At 38.7% G+C, this 16737-nt stretch overlaps 4 protein-coding genes across 5 annotated transcripts in view; all 4 read right to left on the minus strand.

Moving 5' to 3' along the window:
• Positions 1 to 16737, minus strand: part of LOC134822485 (splicing factor U2AF 35 kDa subunit-like) — a 47682-nt gene that overhangs the window by 2463 nt on the left and 28482 nt on the right. Inside the window, exons 2-5 of one of the 2 annotated variants that reach the window (XM_063833599.1) lie at positions 2236 to 2277; positions 1797 to 1936; positions 893 to 972; positions 600 to 671 (exon numbers count right to left, since the gene is read on the minus strand). In XM_063833599.1, coding sequence (XP_063689669.1) covers positions 600 to 671; positions 893 to 972; positions 1797 to 1936; positions 2236 to 2277 — 334 coding nt within the window. Of the gene's footprint in view, positions 1 to 599; positions 672 to 892; positions 973 to 1796; positions 1937 to 2235; positions 2283 to 16737 lie in introns of those variants that run through there. The other variant, XM_063833598.1, reaches the window with a different exon arrangement.
• LOC134822482 (RNA-binding protein Nova-2-like) lies at positions 3929 to 5378 on the minus strand. Its single transcript, XM_063833594.1, has one exon. The coding sequence runs from the start codon at positions 5376 to 5378 to the stop codon at positions 4272 to 4274; it is 1107 nt and encodes a 368-aa protein (XP_063689664.1). The 3' UTR covers positions 3929 to 4271.
• LOC134822481 (heterogeneous nuclear ribonucleoprotein A2 homolog 2-like) lies at positions 3929 to 7256 on the minus strand. The gene has a single exon (XM_063833593.1). It carries the CDS (start codon positions 7239 to 7241, stop codon positions 6132 to 6134), a length of 1110 nt encoding a protein of 369 aa, XP_063689663.1. The 5' UTR covers positions 7242 to 7256; the 3' UTR covers positions 3929 to 6131.
• Positions 15409 to 16737, minus strand: part of LOC134822479 (ankyrin repeat and KH domain-containing protein 1-like) — a 188401-nt gene continuing 187072 nt past the window's right edge. Inside the window, exons 28-29 of the mRNA XM_063833591.1 lie at positions 16492 to 16669; positions 15409 to 16284 (exon numbers count right to left, since the gene is read on the minus strand). Coding sequence (XP_063689661.1) covers positions 16114 to 16284; positions 16492 to 16669 — 349 coding nt within the window. The 3' untranslated portion in view covers positions 15409 to 16113. The remainder of the gene's footprint in view (positions 16285 to 16491; positions 16670 to 16737) is intronic.

The following is a 16737-nucleotide window of genomic DNA, read 5'->3' on the forward strand; positions in this document are numbered from 1 at the left end:
TTCTAAATATTAAGTAGATAATAACAGGGGGCCGGGCGGGCACACTGCACAGTCTATATTAGGCTACAAATTGAGTTTCTAGGTTTTACATGTTCAAAATGATCTGAGAAGCTTTTCCCCGTAGGATACAAGAACCAAATTTGAAAATTCCTGTCCGTCATACATCCGGAAAAAGGATTTACTGTGTGGTGCTCTACTACTGGTAAAACTCCAACCACTTGTTGCTTGTATTATCGATAGTCAATGTGTCGTGGGAAGGCGTAGCTATATTTAATCAGAGAAGTCTCATTTTCGCCACTACTACTGCATATCATGGTTATTATTTATTAGTTACATATGTTTCTTAGGTAAAATTGAATACTGAAAGGATAATACTTTCAACACTTTCAATATAACAAATAATTTGAGATCATGAATACGATGTTGTCACATTGAAACGTTGAATAATTCCTTTCCTGATAAGAGTATTTTCCTTGTCGCTTCAAACGTGATCAATAAAACTTGTACCTAAGAAACATAACAACTATGCGACTTATAAATAATGTTCCGAATACCCCCCCCCCCTCCCCCCGAATATTACATTTCACATGTACTCTTACCTTGCAATACACATTACCAATCAAATGGTCGCCCAAATTCTCACAAACGTTGAGTTCATCTATAGGCCCATACTGTGTGGTGAGATATGAAATGGTTTATAGCATCAGAGTTTAACCTAGAGGTTATGTAAACTTTAATATTAGGTGCTGCCATATTACAGCACTTTAAATGATACTTCAGATTACTTTTTATTAACACCATTATTAATATGGAATACTAAGGACTAGACTCTAGCTAGCAGCTAGAGTGCTCTAGCTAGAGTACTCATTATTAAACTTATTATTAAACTCACCTTCTCTTCAAGTTCACAATAAATATCTGCGAAAAATTCGTCGAAATGTTTTTGAACCGCTTCTTCAGTAAATTGAACTCCTGAAAAATTAAAACATGAAGATAATAACATTTCCAATAAAGAAAAAATGAATGGAGTTATTTAATAATTAGCTGTTACTACCTTAAAGTTTATATATACAAATTGAAACGACTGGTTGAGTCAGACAAATGTTTCAATCATGATACAAAACCATGATATCATCAGTGACAACTGAGGTAGGAACAATACTACTACTAGGGTTTAGATATATGAGTCATTAGTTTATAAAAGGAATTTCCGTTTATGGTGGCATTTTGTAAGGATTTTGGGGGTCAGAGGACCGAAGTAAGATTTCTAATTTCTTAGACGTGCACAGATCGCAGCTGTTCTGGCCGGCTCTGTATCCGTGTCCACGTATAATTATTGTCCATTCGATCTTCAATTCTAGCTCACGGTCTTTGAAGGACCAGATCTTCTCCGACAGTTTGGTTCTATTTCGGTACCGCTCCAGGCGAAATGATGACGTGTGCCCGTTGTACCGTTCCTTGAATGTGCCCTCCGTCATTCCGATGTAGTGGTGTTTCTCATTTTCCGTACGGAGGGTCGCCATGTATACCACAGGTCATGCACGAGTCCATATAGCCGCTTGACTTCAAAGCATCCTCGTAGTAAGGCTTGGCGTCGTCGAACACCTCATTACAGGAGGATATGCTGTTGATTCGGTCAGCGATCATCTCCGGGATGTTACGGATGATGGACGGTGGGTGATTTGACTGGGGGTGTACATATTTCGTTACCTTCTCCGCTTTGCGGAATGGCCGGAAGGAGACGACGCCGTCAGCACACCCCCATAATAATATATAATATATATCAATATAACTACCTTGTTTTTGAAAGTGTACTGGGTTCTGGTACATGTGAAGCAGTAAGAGAGTCTGGCTGAAGGTTGGTTTATTGTGCTGTCTTGAACACCGCTCCCCGTGACAGCACGCTCCTATCTTGAAGTAGAACGGACAGTTTACCCTGCGATTTAGATCTCACAATTATCTAAAATAAATACGCAATTATCTAAAATAAATACTTAATTATCTAAAATAAATATTTAATGTGTGAAATGTGCTAGCAGGACATTTAGTTCAAAATCCATATCTGATCAATTAGTTATGAAACTGGCAGGTGCAGGATTACAAACAGCAGGGGTTACTGCAGGGGTTACTGCAGGGGTTACTGCAGCAGTAATACTGCTACTCCAGTAATCTGCCTAATCCTAATGTTGATCTCAGTCAAGAAAATGGCGATGACAATTTTAAAAGTTGTTATACCTATCTTTTTCAGTTCCAAATATTGAAGCTAAAAACTCAGCCATTCTGAATAATATGAAAATTAATGTAGGGAAAAGGGAGTGGCATGTTAAAATAATAGATCCTAATTGATATTATAATTAATTAATTGATATCATAATTAATTGATTATGATTGATATTACAGGGTGGCCCATAAGTGACTACCCACACGCAACCTCTTAATAACTCACGTAATTCGTCTCCAAATTGCACCAAAATTTCAGAGATTATAGATATGGGTCAAACTTAGATTTCCTGAAAGTTTCGTAAGCCACGCCCAATTACAGTGGGCGTGGCGTGACACTCCCTCTTTTTCACTATTGTCTTCATAAAATGAGAACGCTTTAAGCTAAGAACTCAAAATTTTTTGCACACATTTGGCTTGATAATTGAAAACGTTTCCAAAAGTTTCAAGTTCATTGGTTAAAATATGGCTGAGTTATGACCATTTTAAAATCCATCGGATATGTGATCCGAGCACTCAGTCAGTGATATTTGCACTCAATTAGTGATCTCGTCACCCAATCTGATCAAGAGTAAGGCGTTAGCGTGTATTAATGAGGTTCATTAGGCTTTGATTGGATACCGATGATGTCTTTGCTAGGAAGGAAAACACAAATTTTTAGGATAAATCAATAAATGAAATCAACTAATAAAAATTCCCACACAAAAACAATTCAATAATTTCAATTAAGATGTTCAAGGAATGTGTTGGCGAAATCTATCCTCGATTGGAAATCACGGTCAAAAGTTTGTGTTTCTTTGTGATTCGGTAGGCCCGGATGTGTCCATCACGTCACCAACAACCATCGTGATGTTTTCTACAGTCCTCGCAGTTCGTCTTCTGCCGACTCTTCGCCGATCGTGTGCAGAAAACGTAAACTTGATCTTGTGATGAATGTCAAAGCAGCTTTTCCGGCAAGGGGGTGGTCGGTTGAATTTCATCTGAAATTGTCGTTTAATCTGAGGGTAGAACTCCCCATTTTCTTTCTTCAGGTAGACGAACAATCGTTGTTCTGCAGTAAAGGGAGGATAGTGAACCATTTTTATTGATTGTAAGGAACCTGTGACTAGCAGGGCTAACAAGCCCTGAAATGGTGACACCACCATAAATTCGTGTGATAGCGTTTTAGGTGCTGTCAGCTGTATAGGCCGGCCCATAAGCAGGCTGCAACCAATCAAGCGGTGCATGTGAGCCAAACAGGCCATTAACCAAGTGACGAGATCACTGACTGAGTGCTCGGATCACGTATCCGATGAGTTTTGAAATGGTCATAACTTAGCCATATTTTAACCAATGAACTTGAAACTTTGGGAAAGGTTTTCAATTATCAAGCCAAATGTGTGCAAAAAATTTGGAGTTCTTAGCTTAAAGCGTTCTCATTTTATGAAGACAATAGTGAAAAAGAGGGAGTGTCACGCCACGCCCACTGTAATTGGGCGTGGTTTACGAAACTTTCAGGAAATCTAAGTTTGACCCATATCTATAATCTCTGAAATTTTGGTGCAATTTGGAGACGAATTACGTGAGTTATTAAGAGGTTGCGTGTGGGTAGTCACTTATGGGCCTATGTGTAGTTATAGACTACTGATTATAAGAATACAGTGTTGAAATTCAGGAATGAATGGAATTTTCGATTGTTAGTTCATTTTAACACAAGAAAAATGCGAAATTTTTACATCAAATATATATCATTTGTAAAATTTAAATGATCCAGCATGATCTCAAGAATTAAATCAAATTTTAAGATAAAATAACACTTTTATAATTCAAGTCAGACGGGAGAGCTTGGTTTGAGAACATGTTGAAAATGTTCTAACTAAAATTAGAGACTTGCATAAGTTTGTAAACATGGCTGTCGAAAGAGTAAATACATAAAGACCATCAACACCGAGCCTGGCTAAGTAAGCAACCAGGGGGCTAAGGGACGTGTTTTGGTAAAATTAATGGAAATGTCTGTGACTTACAACCAGGGGAGAGGACCAGGGCTAGGACTAGCAGTTGTAAGAGAGGCACTAGTAGTTGTAAGATGAAGCACGGTTGTCACGACCATACGAATCACTACGGCCTTGAGAATCACGGCCATAACCCTCGGGTGCAGGAGCACGGCTATCACCACGACTGTATGTCTCCCTGCTCTCACCACCACGACTGTATGAGTCAGAACGGCTGTAAGGGTCGGCAGGACGGCTGTAGCCAGACGAGCTGGTGTTGTAATCTCGACTATAGCTGTCACTAGCGCCATATCCACCACTACTAGCACCATACCCACCACTACTTCCATACCCTCCTTTATCAGCTCCGTAAGCAGGCCTGTCATATGAGGAAGGAGGGTAGGAGGCAGGCGCAGAATAAGAAGCAGCCCCGTAGCCACCACGGTCCCCTCCATAGCTGCCACGTTCGTTTCTGTAGCTGCCTCGATCACCACCCCCGTACTTGTCACCCCCTCCATATCCACCTGAACCTCTGTCATCACCACGACCACCACCACGACCACCTCCAGTTGAGAACCGCTCGTAATCCACGTTATAGTCCATGTGACCCCTCTCATCCTCGTACACGTCCTTTACCATCTCAGCCACACAATCATCTACATTCTTTGTGTCCTCACTCTCTATAGTTATGATTCGTTCACGAAGGCCTTCGATGGCCTCTTCCTTTTTCATTGTACCAATCTTAACATTGAACTGATCTTTCAAACGATTCACATTGGCTCCTGCCTTACCTATGATCTTCCCAACACTGGTATCAGGAACTACGATCTTACAGGTAGCTTTTCTAGCATCGTTCTGACTAGTATTGATATTTTTGACGTGTGGAGGGACCTTATCCGTACGAATCTTCTCTTGAACAAAAGCAATTACTTTATGCATGGATTCGAGCTCGCCAGATATTGATATGACTCGTTCATCAGTATTGGGAAATCGAACATTGTTTTTTGAGACCTGGATGTTAGCACCGGTTTCTTCTTTGATCTGTTTGATGGCTTCACCACCCTTACCAATGACTGCACCTGCACTGTAATAGGGACAAAGCACTTTGATGACTTTCTCATTTCGACGGTCTCTCTTGGCAAATTTCTGATCACCTTCATCATCATATGCACGCTTACGATCTCCCATGATAACGGCTGAGCTGACTAGAAAGGGAAACAGTGGTGTGAGAAGGCTGTCATGTTTGTTTAAATGTAATGAACCATCATAAATTGCTGTTCATTGACTTTCAATTAGAATTTGCCGCGAGGTTGCTGCAAAAGCTGTAGGCATTAAATGTACGAACAGTTTCAAATTTAGTCTATTGATATTGATAAACATTGTTAGTCCACTGATAACGACTAACCAATCTGATATGTTTCAAGATAAAGATCAATAGAGTATACAGATTATATATAGAGATATATAACACTGGCATCACTTTACACACCTTGATACTTAGGGAAGAAATCAATCATGTATTGTTGAAATTTATTAGCTTCTTTCATAGAAGTTTAGCTTGTCACTGACAATTCATATCATTTAGCATAAAAACTCGTGAACACTATTATTTAAGTATTAAAGTAAGATCAACAGTGCTTATACCAGGTATTCAAGTGAAACAGAAAGTCAAGAGCAAAATCCCAGCATATCTCCTGGTGCACAATTTACATGCTGCATTAAGAACTATATAGTACTTACTTATAGTATATACTCTTATTGCTTTACTAATCATCCAAATACAACGCAATGTCATTTACAAACTAACTTAGTCTGCATTCTGTTCTGTTTTAAATAACTACGTAACAACAATATATAAATTATGACCTCTACCAAAACGGGAGAGCTCTATCTGACCATCTTCGATCCAAGATAACTTATAATGATAAAAACATGGTTAACTCAATAATTATCTTTGTAATTAGACTGATTGCTAAAACTACCCTCCCTACTACCACCACTTTTATTGTCAGTAGCATAACCTGCTCCATATCCAGCAGCTTGGTTGCCATAACCAGCAGCTGGGGTGCCATAGCCAGCAGCTTGATTTCCATAGCCTTGATTTCCATAGCCACCTGCTTGGTTACTGTAACCACCACCTTGATTTCCATATCCCCCACCTTGATTGCCATAGCCGCCACCTTGGTTTCCATATCCAGCTCCTTGATTTCCATTGTATCCACCTCCTTGGCTGCCATATCCAGGTTGATTACCATAACCGCCCTGATTATCATAACCACCACTTTGGTTGCCATAACCACCATCTTGATTGCCATAACCGCTACCTTGATTTCCGTAGCCACCTTGGTTCCCATAACCCCCACCTTGACTTCCATAACCACCTCCTTGGTTACCATAACCACCACTGCTGTTATTGCTATAACCACCACGATCCATCTGAAATTGGTTATAGTCCAAATTGTAATCCATATTTACTCTGTCATCTTCATAAACTTCTTTTATAACATCAGCAACACAATTGTCAACCCCTTTATCATCACCCTCAACAGAAACTATGCGCTCACTCAAACCAGCAACAGCATCAGCCGGTTTAGTCATGGTGATCTTCACTTGATGATCATCTTTTAGGCGGTTAACATTAGCTCCACCCTTTCCAATAAGTTTCCCTACACTTTGATCTGACACAACAATTTTACAGATACTTTTACGAGCATCTACTTTGTCAAATCTGACTCCCTTTGCTTGAGGTGAAGGCTTTTCAGTACGGATTTTATCCTGAACAAACTGAATTACCTTCATTTGGCCTTCTAATTCTCCTGATATTGCTATAACTCGTTCATCAGTTTTAGGAAACCTAGCAGCTCCTTTAGAGACCTGAATGTTAGTACCGCTTTCCTGCTTGATTTGATCAATAGCTGCTCCTTTGGTTCCTATCACAGCACCTGTGCAATAGTAAGGACACAATATCTTGATAACTTTTCCAGTGCGGCGCTCCTTCCTAGGAAATTGTTGACCATCATCATCGTAGCTCCGTTTACGATCGTCCGACATGGCTGAAGGATTGTCTATTATGCAACAATAGATTTGATATGGATAAATTTAAAACGAACAAATGACTCAAATAACTTCCTAAGAAAAGCATCCGTTAAGATGCACTTGAGAGTTCTTTACTATTTTTGATCTAAAGCCTAGCTTTAAGGAATCAACATTCATGATTTATCATCTGCAGTTTTGTGATTAAGGTAAACTGTAAAGTGTAGTATAGCAATATGGTTTACAGTGCAATGTTGAAGAGTACCCTAATATTCTAAACAGTGGCGAAATGTTGCATGTTGGCACAATTCCTGAAACATCTCGCTAAAAAGATCAGCCTTAAGGCCTCAGGGAGGGTTCAAGGTCTTACCAGTTGGCAGACCACCTACTACCTGATGCTCGCGCACCACCCCTAGCCCTCCATAGAGCCTGGTTTGACGTAAAATTGAGGGTAACCATTACCAATTTATTCAGTTAACCTTGCAAATAACCGGTTCTTAACATTTTGTTGCTCCCAATAAACTTATCCATGGGTATCAATTGGCCATCCAACGTCAATAGAACTATAGAACTGTTATATGCCCTTAATTTGTTGAAAAATAGAGGTTAACATATATTTTTAAAAATCAGTCTTTTAGCTCCCCTGAGACCACCTTCAATTAATTAATTAATTCAAAACCTCATATCTCAGCTTTGGAGCAAAGAATCAAAAATTGCTGCATTGACGAATAATGTTGCCAGTTAAAGGTCCCATGTCATAAACTGTAAAAGATAGATTTTATACAAAATGTCATAAATTAAAGTTTTTTCGGTCAGGACAAAAGCCCCTGTGGCCCCTGTGGACTTAAGAAAGGCCAAAGATTAGATTAGATTAGGTTGAGAATAATGACATAAACATCATCACTAGTTTTAAACATTCTTTCTGATTTCCTCATTATCAGAACTGTGAACATTTCACAGCCTTCGTCATTAAAAACAAACAAATTCTATAACTAAAATAATTGTCATAATTTATTTACATATAAAAAAGTGGACAAAAAATGTGAGTACAATGACAGAGTCCCTAATGTGGAGAAGGCTACCTTCTCTCCGTTCCTCACACACTCAAATTACCTAATTGAACAAATAGACAAGATGGTGTAGACATCAGCCAGAGGTCGTTTTAAATAAAGCGATACAGTAAAAATTAAACATTCTGCCATATAGACGACAACTCCATCTGTCAAATTATATGTTTAGAATCATCCATGACAATTGTCCTACAAACTTTATGAACAAATTTAGTTACATATCAGGAGGTAGTAGGAGCTGCGAAAGCTGCAACCTATATGTTGATAGATCAACATCACATAAAAACTTTCAATACTTGGGGGCAAAATGTTGGAATAATGTTCCAACAGATCTACGAAATCTGCCCGATGTTAAAAGCTTTAGTGAAACGTATAAGAAACAGCTACTCTCATCTGTAACAACAGACCCTAATTATACCCTCGACAATTCATATGACAAATTTTACACTGCAATCATAGTCGACGATAACTAAGTATCTTCTAATTCTTTTAAATCTGAGGCATATATAATTGATGTATCGAAAGGATATTCCCTTTTTTACCACCTTACCATTCTGATTGATTTTTCACATGACTGACATGTTTTAACTGGAGAAGGGGTTCGCACAGTGGTAGTTTTATAGACCACATTTAATTTATTAACTTATTATACTTAGTATTTATTTTTGGTGACTGTATCACCCAGTTTTAACATTTGATAATTGTACAGTTTATTGACGACACATTGACTGAATGTTATTTTATATTCTAATCTATATTCTAGATATTTTATTTATTTTTCAACAGACGACAACTTCCTGTTTTTCTCTTCTATATTAGTTACTCATATCTCTTGTACAGACTGTTTTACAAGGACATTGACAGATGATACTCACATTAGGCATTCATTATTGCATCTAAATTATTTCACTTGCATTAGGTTTAGAGTTTTATTCTCTGGTTAACAGATTTCAAATGTTTAATTAATTTGTAGTATGACAGTAATGTATATAAGAAGTTATTTAATTTTGCTTGGGCTATTATATTGACTATTGAGGTTTAATGATGATATGGAATTTGAATTTTATATAAATTTACACTATGTGGTTGGGGCATTTTGCATAGTAAATATGGTTACTACTCCTATATATCATATTATTTGATTGGTATTCGATTTCTGATTATTTCCCTAGGAATATGATTATTATATCTCAATTTGGCTTTAGGTAGGGTGCCCCGCTAAAAGAACTGGATTCTTCCAGGAAGCATCCCGTGCACAGAGCTTGGTCTACATATATATTAAATTATTAACCATTCATTCTGTATGTGCACGAAAATTTATTTCAATCAATATAGATGAAACACTTTCCATAATAATTTACTGGGCCGCGCTCAGCCTGTCATTCTGCCGAATCTCTATTCATATGTTTATGAACATGATAGCCTGAGGTCCCCAGGTAAATATTCATATGTTACATTTTAAATGAACGCTCACGTCACTGCAACAAGCACTCTTTAAACTTGTAAGATGCAGGAGTGTTGATCAGGTTTAGGTCCGAAACACACCAAAGGTAACACTGCAACAACAAAATTATTCAAACAATATACACAAATAAATTCAACAATGGTAATTGTTAGACACCCGAAAGTAAACTTCCATCAATAAATTTTTTTTAATTAATAGATTTAAATTTAAGAGTAAAAATCTGAGTAAAAACCCTTAAAAAACTAAGGAACATTTGTGGAAACATTTATAAAGGTAAATAGTACGAGTAGCCAGATAACAATCAATACACTGGCTCTGCGATCTAAATGCAGAGCTGCAACGTGAAGTATGCAGAGATGTAGTGACTGAGCCAGCATTGATACCCCTTGATAATGAAGAAATTGTTGGTACCAATGCTGTTAGAGCTGCACCTGATGTATCCTCACGAGGTCTCTGGAGCACATTTGAACGAACATTCTTTGATGTCTGTGTTACCCACCCCAACTCACCCACATATGACAAAAAAGATATGGAACAGATGTTTTTTCTTCTATTTTAGTTACTCATATCTCTTGTACAGACTGTTTTACAAGGACATTGACAGATGATACTCACATTAGGCATTCATTATTGCATCTAAATTATTTCACTTGCATTAGGTTTAGAAATTTATTCTCTGGTTAACAGATTTCAAATGTTTAATCAATTTGTAGTATGACAGTAAGGTATATAAGAAGTTATTTAATTTTGCTTGGGCTATTATATTGACTATTGAGGTTTAATGATGATATGGAATTTGAATTCTATATAAATTAACACTATGTGGTTGGGGCATTTTGCATAGTAAATATGGTTACTACTCCTAGCTATATATCATATTATTTGATTGGTATTCGATTTCTAATTATTTCCCTAGGAATATGATTATTATATCTCAATTTGGCTTTAGGTAGGGTGCCCCGCTAAAAGAACTGGATTCTTCCAGGAAGCATCCCGTGCACAGACCTTGGTCTACATATATATTAAATTATTAACCATTCATTCTGTAGAGAAAAGAATATTCAAACAATATACACATAATATAGCAATGGCCAATTGGCTGACTATAAGGTCATGGCCTGAACAAACAATTTTTTTAAATAGTCAAGTGATGCTAAAGCAGAGCACAAATGTGTAATAAGTTAATAGATTAAAAAACTGATTCATGTGATGCATTCGCAGAGCACAGATAAAAATACTGATTCAATGATTAAAATTATAGCTGTGAGTGTCAATAAATTACTGTGTCGTAAAAAAAGGAACGATGTACACGTGATCTGAAATACCAATATCTCAATATCAAAAGGATAGTGTCTAGAAACATTCATAGTCCATGGTGGCAGGTATCAAGTTAAACGAAGTTACACTGACTGGCAATGTATACGATTGCCGTCTCCCTCTCTCACCCCTGACCGCTATCAGGGTGCTCCTGAGGATTGAGAATCTAATCCTGGTGCGCATGTAACACATAATAGCCGCATAGTCTTCTCCTCTCTTCTGGGATAGTTTTTCAGCGAGTCTCTTGTGGTATCTTGTGGCTTGTGGACCCCATCCGCCATTTGTTGAGTATATAAGTGGAGTAAAGGTGCCTTTTTCCACCTGGATGATTCTGTTGTTGTACTTTTTCATTTTCCTCATTTCATGAGCTTTATAGATCTTGATTGATAGCGGTCAGGGGTGAGAGAGGGAGACGGCAATCGTATACATTGCCAGTCAGTGTAACTTCGTTAAACTTGATACCTGCCACCATGGACTATGAATGTTTCTAGACACTATCCTTTTGATATTGAGATATTGGTATCTCAGATCACGTGTACATCGTTCCTTTTCTATGACACAGTAATTTATTGACACTCACAGCTATAATTTTAATCATTGAATCAGTATTTTTATCTGTGCTCTGCGTAATGCATCACATGAATCATTTTTTAATCTATTAACTTATTACACATTTGTGCTCTGCTTTAGCATCACTTGACTATTTTTTTTAAAAGTTGTTTGTTCAGGCCATGACCTTATAGTCAGCCAATTGGCCATTGCCAAAATTGAATGTAATTTATTCAATATTTTATTCGTTTATACACTGGCTCTTAGTTTAAATCTAAATCTGCTATTTTAACTCAATGAAACAAGAAATTTAATTTTAGCACATTTTACTACAGAATAAAAAGATGTAAAACAATTCATAAAATATAATGCCCATTTGGTGTATGGCTTTTTGTCCTTGACTGCTAGTTTGGGTTTGGAAGGACAGGTAACTAACGGGGCAAGGAATGCGCGTGCCTGAAAGCTTTTGCACACACCGAAATGCTAGTTCAGTTAGGTTTTTAGAGACAAGGCTCATATTAGGACTAGAAGAAATTTGTTAGTTGACGTTAGGGGTTCTGTTTGTAATAGTTGTTACTATAGGTTGCAGTCTTGTTGTGACAAAAAGTCTACACTAAAACATACTTTAGTTTATATTGTGTAGGATATAAAATGCAGCTTCATGGTGGATATTGGAGAGCTGGCGAAAGATTATGGCCTTTGTGTCAATGGTTATAATAAGCTATAAATATCTTAAACTAAACAGTGCTAATTAAAAATTTCTTTATACTTCATTCTCAGATTAAGTTTAAAAAATTCAGAAATATACATTCATTTTATTAAATTTTCTCACACATACTTTACTCACAGGACAAGACTTGGAAAACAGTAGCCTAGGGAATTTAATTGAGATGTGTGTGACCAGCCAGTTATAATGTTTGGAAAATAACATTTGTGCAGTCAAAATCTTTTATGGTCCAATCAAGCAGGGCGTGGTTATGTTGATTGGCTAATAGTGCACGTTTTAGCTTTCCTCGCAAACACATTACACTAGTAGTAAAGTCAGTCATTCTGAACTTTGGGGTTAAGATGTTAAAAATTTTGGTTGATCTAGTGTTGTGGTTGTCAGGTGGGTCTGCCTGACAGATTAGAAGGCAGGGTTTCCTTGACGAACATTGTATCACGTTGCGACCCCCACGGTCGTTTCACTATCGTCCTGACGATACAGGGGGAGCCGCGCACTTCGTGCGCGGCGGGTCATACAGCGTATGACAAGACACACATGTTGCATGTGTAACCCTCATGTAAGGATATTGGAGCACGGAATTTCATTATCTTGTAGAGCTCCAGGTAACTGTGGTATGTATAGAGATTTTGTATAGCTAGAATATTATTATGCTTGAATATAGGTTTGGTGTGCTCTTTTATGAAAAAATTTTGGTCAAGTTTCTGGTGTTCTATAGGCCTAGTACGTGCACAAGTCTTAAACTTATCAAGGTACGCCAGCCTATCACCAAATAGTACTCTGAGACAGTACTTCTGAGCAGTAAATGCACTACTACTTTTCCCTCTTTCTCCTCTAAGAGCTATAATAAGGTCCACATAAGGTCAAAATCACTTATTGCCGTGGATAAACGAGTTCTGACACCTCTGTGACCCCTGATGCAGATGGAATTTATACAAGTTATGAGTAAATCTAATTTCTCGTAAGGATTTCAGTATCAGTATGAGTATATGCTTTAGGAAAACAAATTACAGGAGGAATGGCACCTGAGGCCAAGCGGTTCATAAGGAGACTTGCTGTGTTCATAGCCACCAAGACCAAGAAGGACTACAGCCAGGTGATGTGTAACATCAAGACACGCCTGAGCAATGGGCATGGACATAATGAGGAGTTTGCTAGTAGCGGTTAGAGGTGTACGTGGAAAGGCAAAGAAGGCATGGACCGCCCCTATATCCAATCTCTCCTTCAACCTGATACCTGATGAGAAGCGCATCCAATAATGCTTCTCGCAACCACTTCTTCTCTGCACCACTGGGCCTCGCCGAGCTGTGAAGGATTTGTAGCGCGATGCGTAACTGTGCTGCGCCGCGCACTCATTTATGCTTCTCGCTAGATCGACGAGATGCGCTACTGTGCCGCGCCGAGCTGCGATGAATTGACATCGTCAAATAATGAAGGATTGAGATCGTGAATCAAAGATTGACCGTAAAGTGATTTAGCACGCTCCAACGAAATTGCCCATATTTCAATATTTGATATTACTCAAAAAACAACAGTCTAACAATATAGATTGCAAAATACAAAATAATTGGTAAATCCGTGAATGAGGGTTCACCTAACTATGGTGCATGCAATGCGCCAATGCAAATGGGCCTGGCCTTCGCCATGACTCCATCCTTCGCAGAGCTCGGCCTTGACAGTTGATTAACAATTAACGGGTGATACTTTGTATTTGTAAAATATTTCGTATTTGTTCCAAATACAAAATAACGACTAGTTCATATCAGCTCGGCGCGCGTCTTGGTAGATCGTTAACCTATAACACACATTTGACCGAAATCAGATGTGAGATGTCTTACCTGGGGACCTCAGGCTATCATGTTCATTAACATATAGAGATTCGGCGGAATGACAGGCTGAGCGCGGCCCAGTAAGAGATGTCAAGCATGATGGGTTTATCTTCATCACCCGGTATCAGGAGATTTGTGGTTACCTGGCACGCCAATCTGCAATCCCAATTATGAATTACAATGCACCGCGCTCTTTTTGAGCGTCCCGCACAGGAAACTATCTTTATCATTTATGTGACGGGAACCGGGTTGTATCACGTTGCGACCCCCACGGTCGTTTCACTATGCACTATGGTGACGATACAGGGGGAGCCGCGCACTCGTGCGCAGCGGGTCATACAACGTATGACAAGAACCGGGTGAGTAGCAAGCTAGTTAAAAATAAAAGATTTGGTTGACAGTAAATCCACACTATGGAAATTAAGGCACTACCCTTGTAGGGTAATAACCTATCAATACTTGCAACTTTGAACTTGCGCAGAGTTGTTTTTTTATTGAATTCGTCGATATTTGGAGCAAATATTTTACTTGACCGTGACGATGGTACTTGTTTAGTACTCGTCTATTCTTTTCGGAATATATTGTCCCAAGGCAAATGCTGCGAATTAGCTCGAGCCGGGTCATGTCAGTCCATTAAGGGGGCATACACCAAAACAGGGGTTTGTGTCCGCCAACCTTGTATCACGTCGTGACCCCCACTGTCGCTTCACTGTAGAGTTTCGACGATACAGGGGGAGCTGCGCACTCGTGCGCGGCGGGTCATACAACGTATGACAACGCCAACCCAAATGACCTCATAGGAATTTTGTACGAAGTTTATTCATATCTTGTTGATGTTCAAGATGTGTGTAAAATCTTCATATCGTTTCTGAAAAGGCTGCGTTTTTATAAATTTTTTCAAAAAGTGGTTATTTTACTTTTCAGGCTTGTTTTGACCAAAAAGTCCGTCAAGGAACATCGGACTGCTTGACATGAAAATGTTTTCTGAATTCTGGCACAGTTTTTAAAAAAATATGCCTAAACTTTCCAGTTGAATAAACACATTTTTGAGGACATCAAGATAATATGATGAATAAACGTCGTGCAACATTTCAGCTCGATATCACAAGAAATGATTGATTTATAGCCTCTCAACAAAACAAATGGTGCTTTTCCGAAAAATGCACTTTAACCAGGAAATGCTCGATTACAGAAAAAGGTATTCTCAAAAAAAATTTGGTGTGGAAACGGTGCGCTAGATGGTCACTTAACTTCCCAAGAGGTCATCTGGGTTGGACATGTTTGGTGTATATAGTAGTATATAGTAGTATATATAGTATGCCCCCTTAATAATAGTAATGGACAGATATTTTAAGAGTATCACCCGTTAACAATACCCATAAATCATTTTTTTAAATGGAACACGGAAGAGTGATTTAAAGTAAAGTTTTCGGTTTAGCAAAGTTTTCGGTTTAGTAAAATAAAGTGGAATGAATTAAAAATATTCCAGCACCCTGGCCTAGTAGCCTGGCCTGGTTGACGGGACAAATAATAACCTGTTATGATAAAAGTGGGCGAGAATAAGTTGTAAGCAAATAAAAGTCCATTCTAAATGATAAAACAGGAATATGTATGACGCGCCATCGCTACACAACTAATGCAAACAATATTAGAGTATTTCAAATCTTGTACCCAAAAACACACTTACTGCTACATCGTTGCAAAGTGTACACTTATAATATACTATCATGATAAACTTTCGGTAAGATAAACACTTTCAAATAAAGTTTCAAACTCCTTTTTCTACAGTTTCAAATAATATCGATAGCGATGTTCAGTTACCTGTTACATCAGTTCCCAAAATCTACTCAAACTCTTACGTGCGCGCGTCGTGCACACCACGTCGCTGAGCAGCGTGACGGCACGCACGCGTGAGATGACAAAACGTGTGTTAATTCTAAGGGTACTGCAGAATCTCAGATTGGTAGAAGTTGGAATAGTGCGGTTGCGTGGATTGGAGAGTCGAGGAGAGACGTTGGGCGTCCGATTCAGTGAAGCCAAGATAATGGAGGTCCCTGACAGAAAGTTGGGCTAGCTGCGGCACCGTGATCTTCAGCTGTTCTAGCCTCTACAAATATTCCAAAGTTAGTTCCGACTAAAGATAGAGTAAAAAACAAGTTCTGCCAATTTGGGCTATTTAAGGGATAAAATCGTACATATATTACATCATTTATTGGTGGTTGTTCCCAACTCTAAGTTTCGCTGCAGAAATGAAGCAACAAGTATGGTTTAATTAATTATATTAAGGGTCATGTTGGACCAGAGTAAAACTAACCGGTATGTAGTCTGAGAGTCCCAGCTTGAAAAGCAGTGTGGGAAGCGGCCACTGGTAGCAGGGCACATTTTCAAGGTCCTGTGACCACGTAGTGCCATTGTAGAGCGACCAGGCTCCCCCACCAGCCCCCGAGTGTAACAGCGAGTTGTACATGTTGTTTGAACGGCCAGAGTTGTAGCTGAGGGCGGGGTAGGTGTAAGAAGGGGGGGAGGGGGGAGGGGAGGGGGCGAACAACATTCAGAGCAA

This window comes from Bolinopsis microptera, chromosome 10 (genome assembly GCF_026151205.1).
Source record: "Bolinopsis microptera isolate Bmic1 chromosome 10, MBARI_Bmic_1.0, whole genome shotgun sequence".
In the NCBI taxonomy this organism is placed as follows: domain Eukaryota; kingdom Metazoa; phylum Ctenophora; class Tentaculata; order Lobata; family Bolinopsidae; genus Bolinopsis; species Bolinopsis microptera.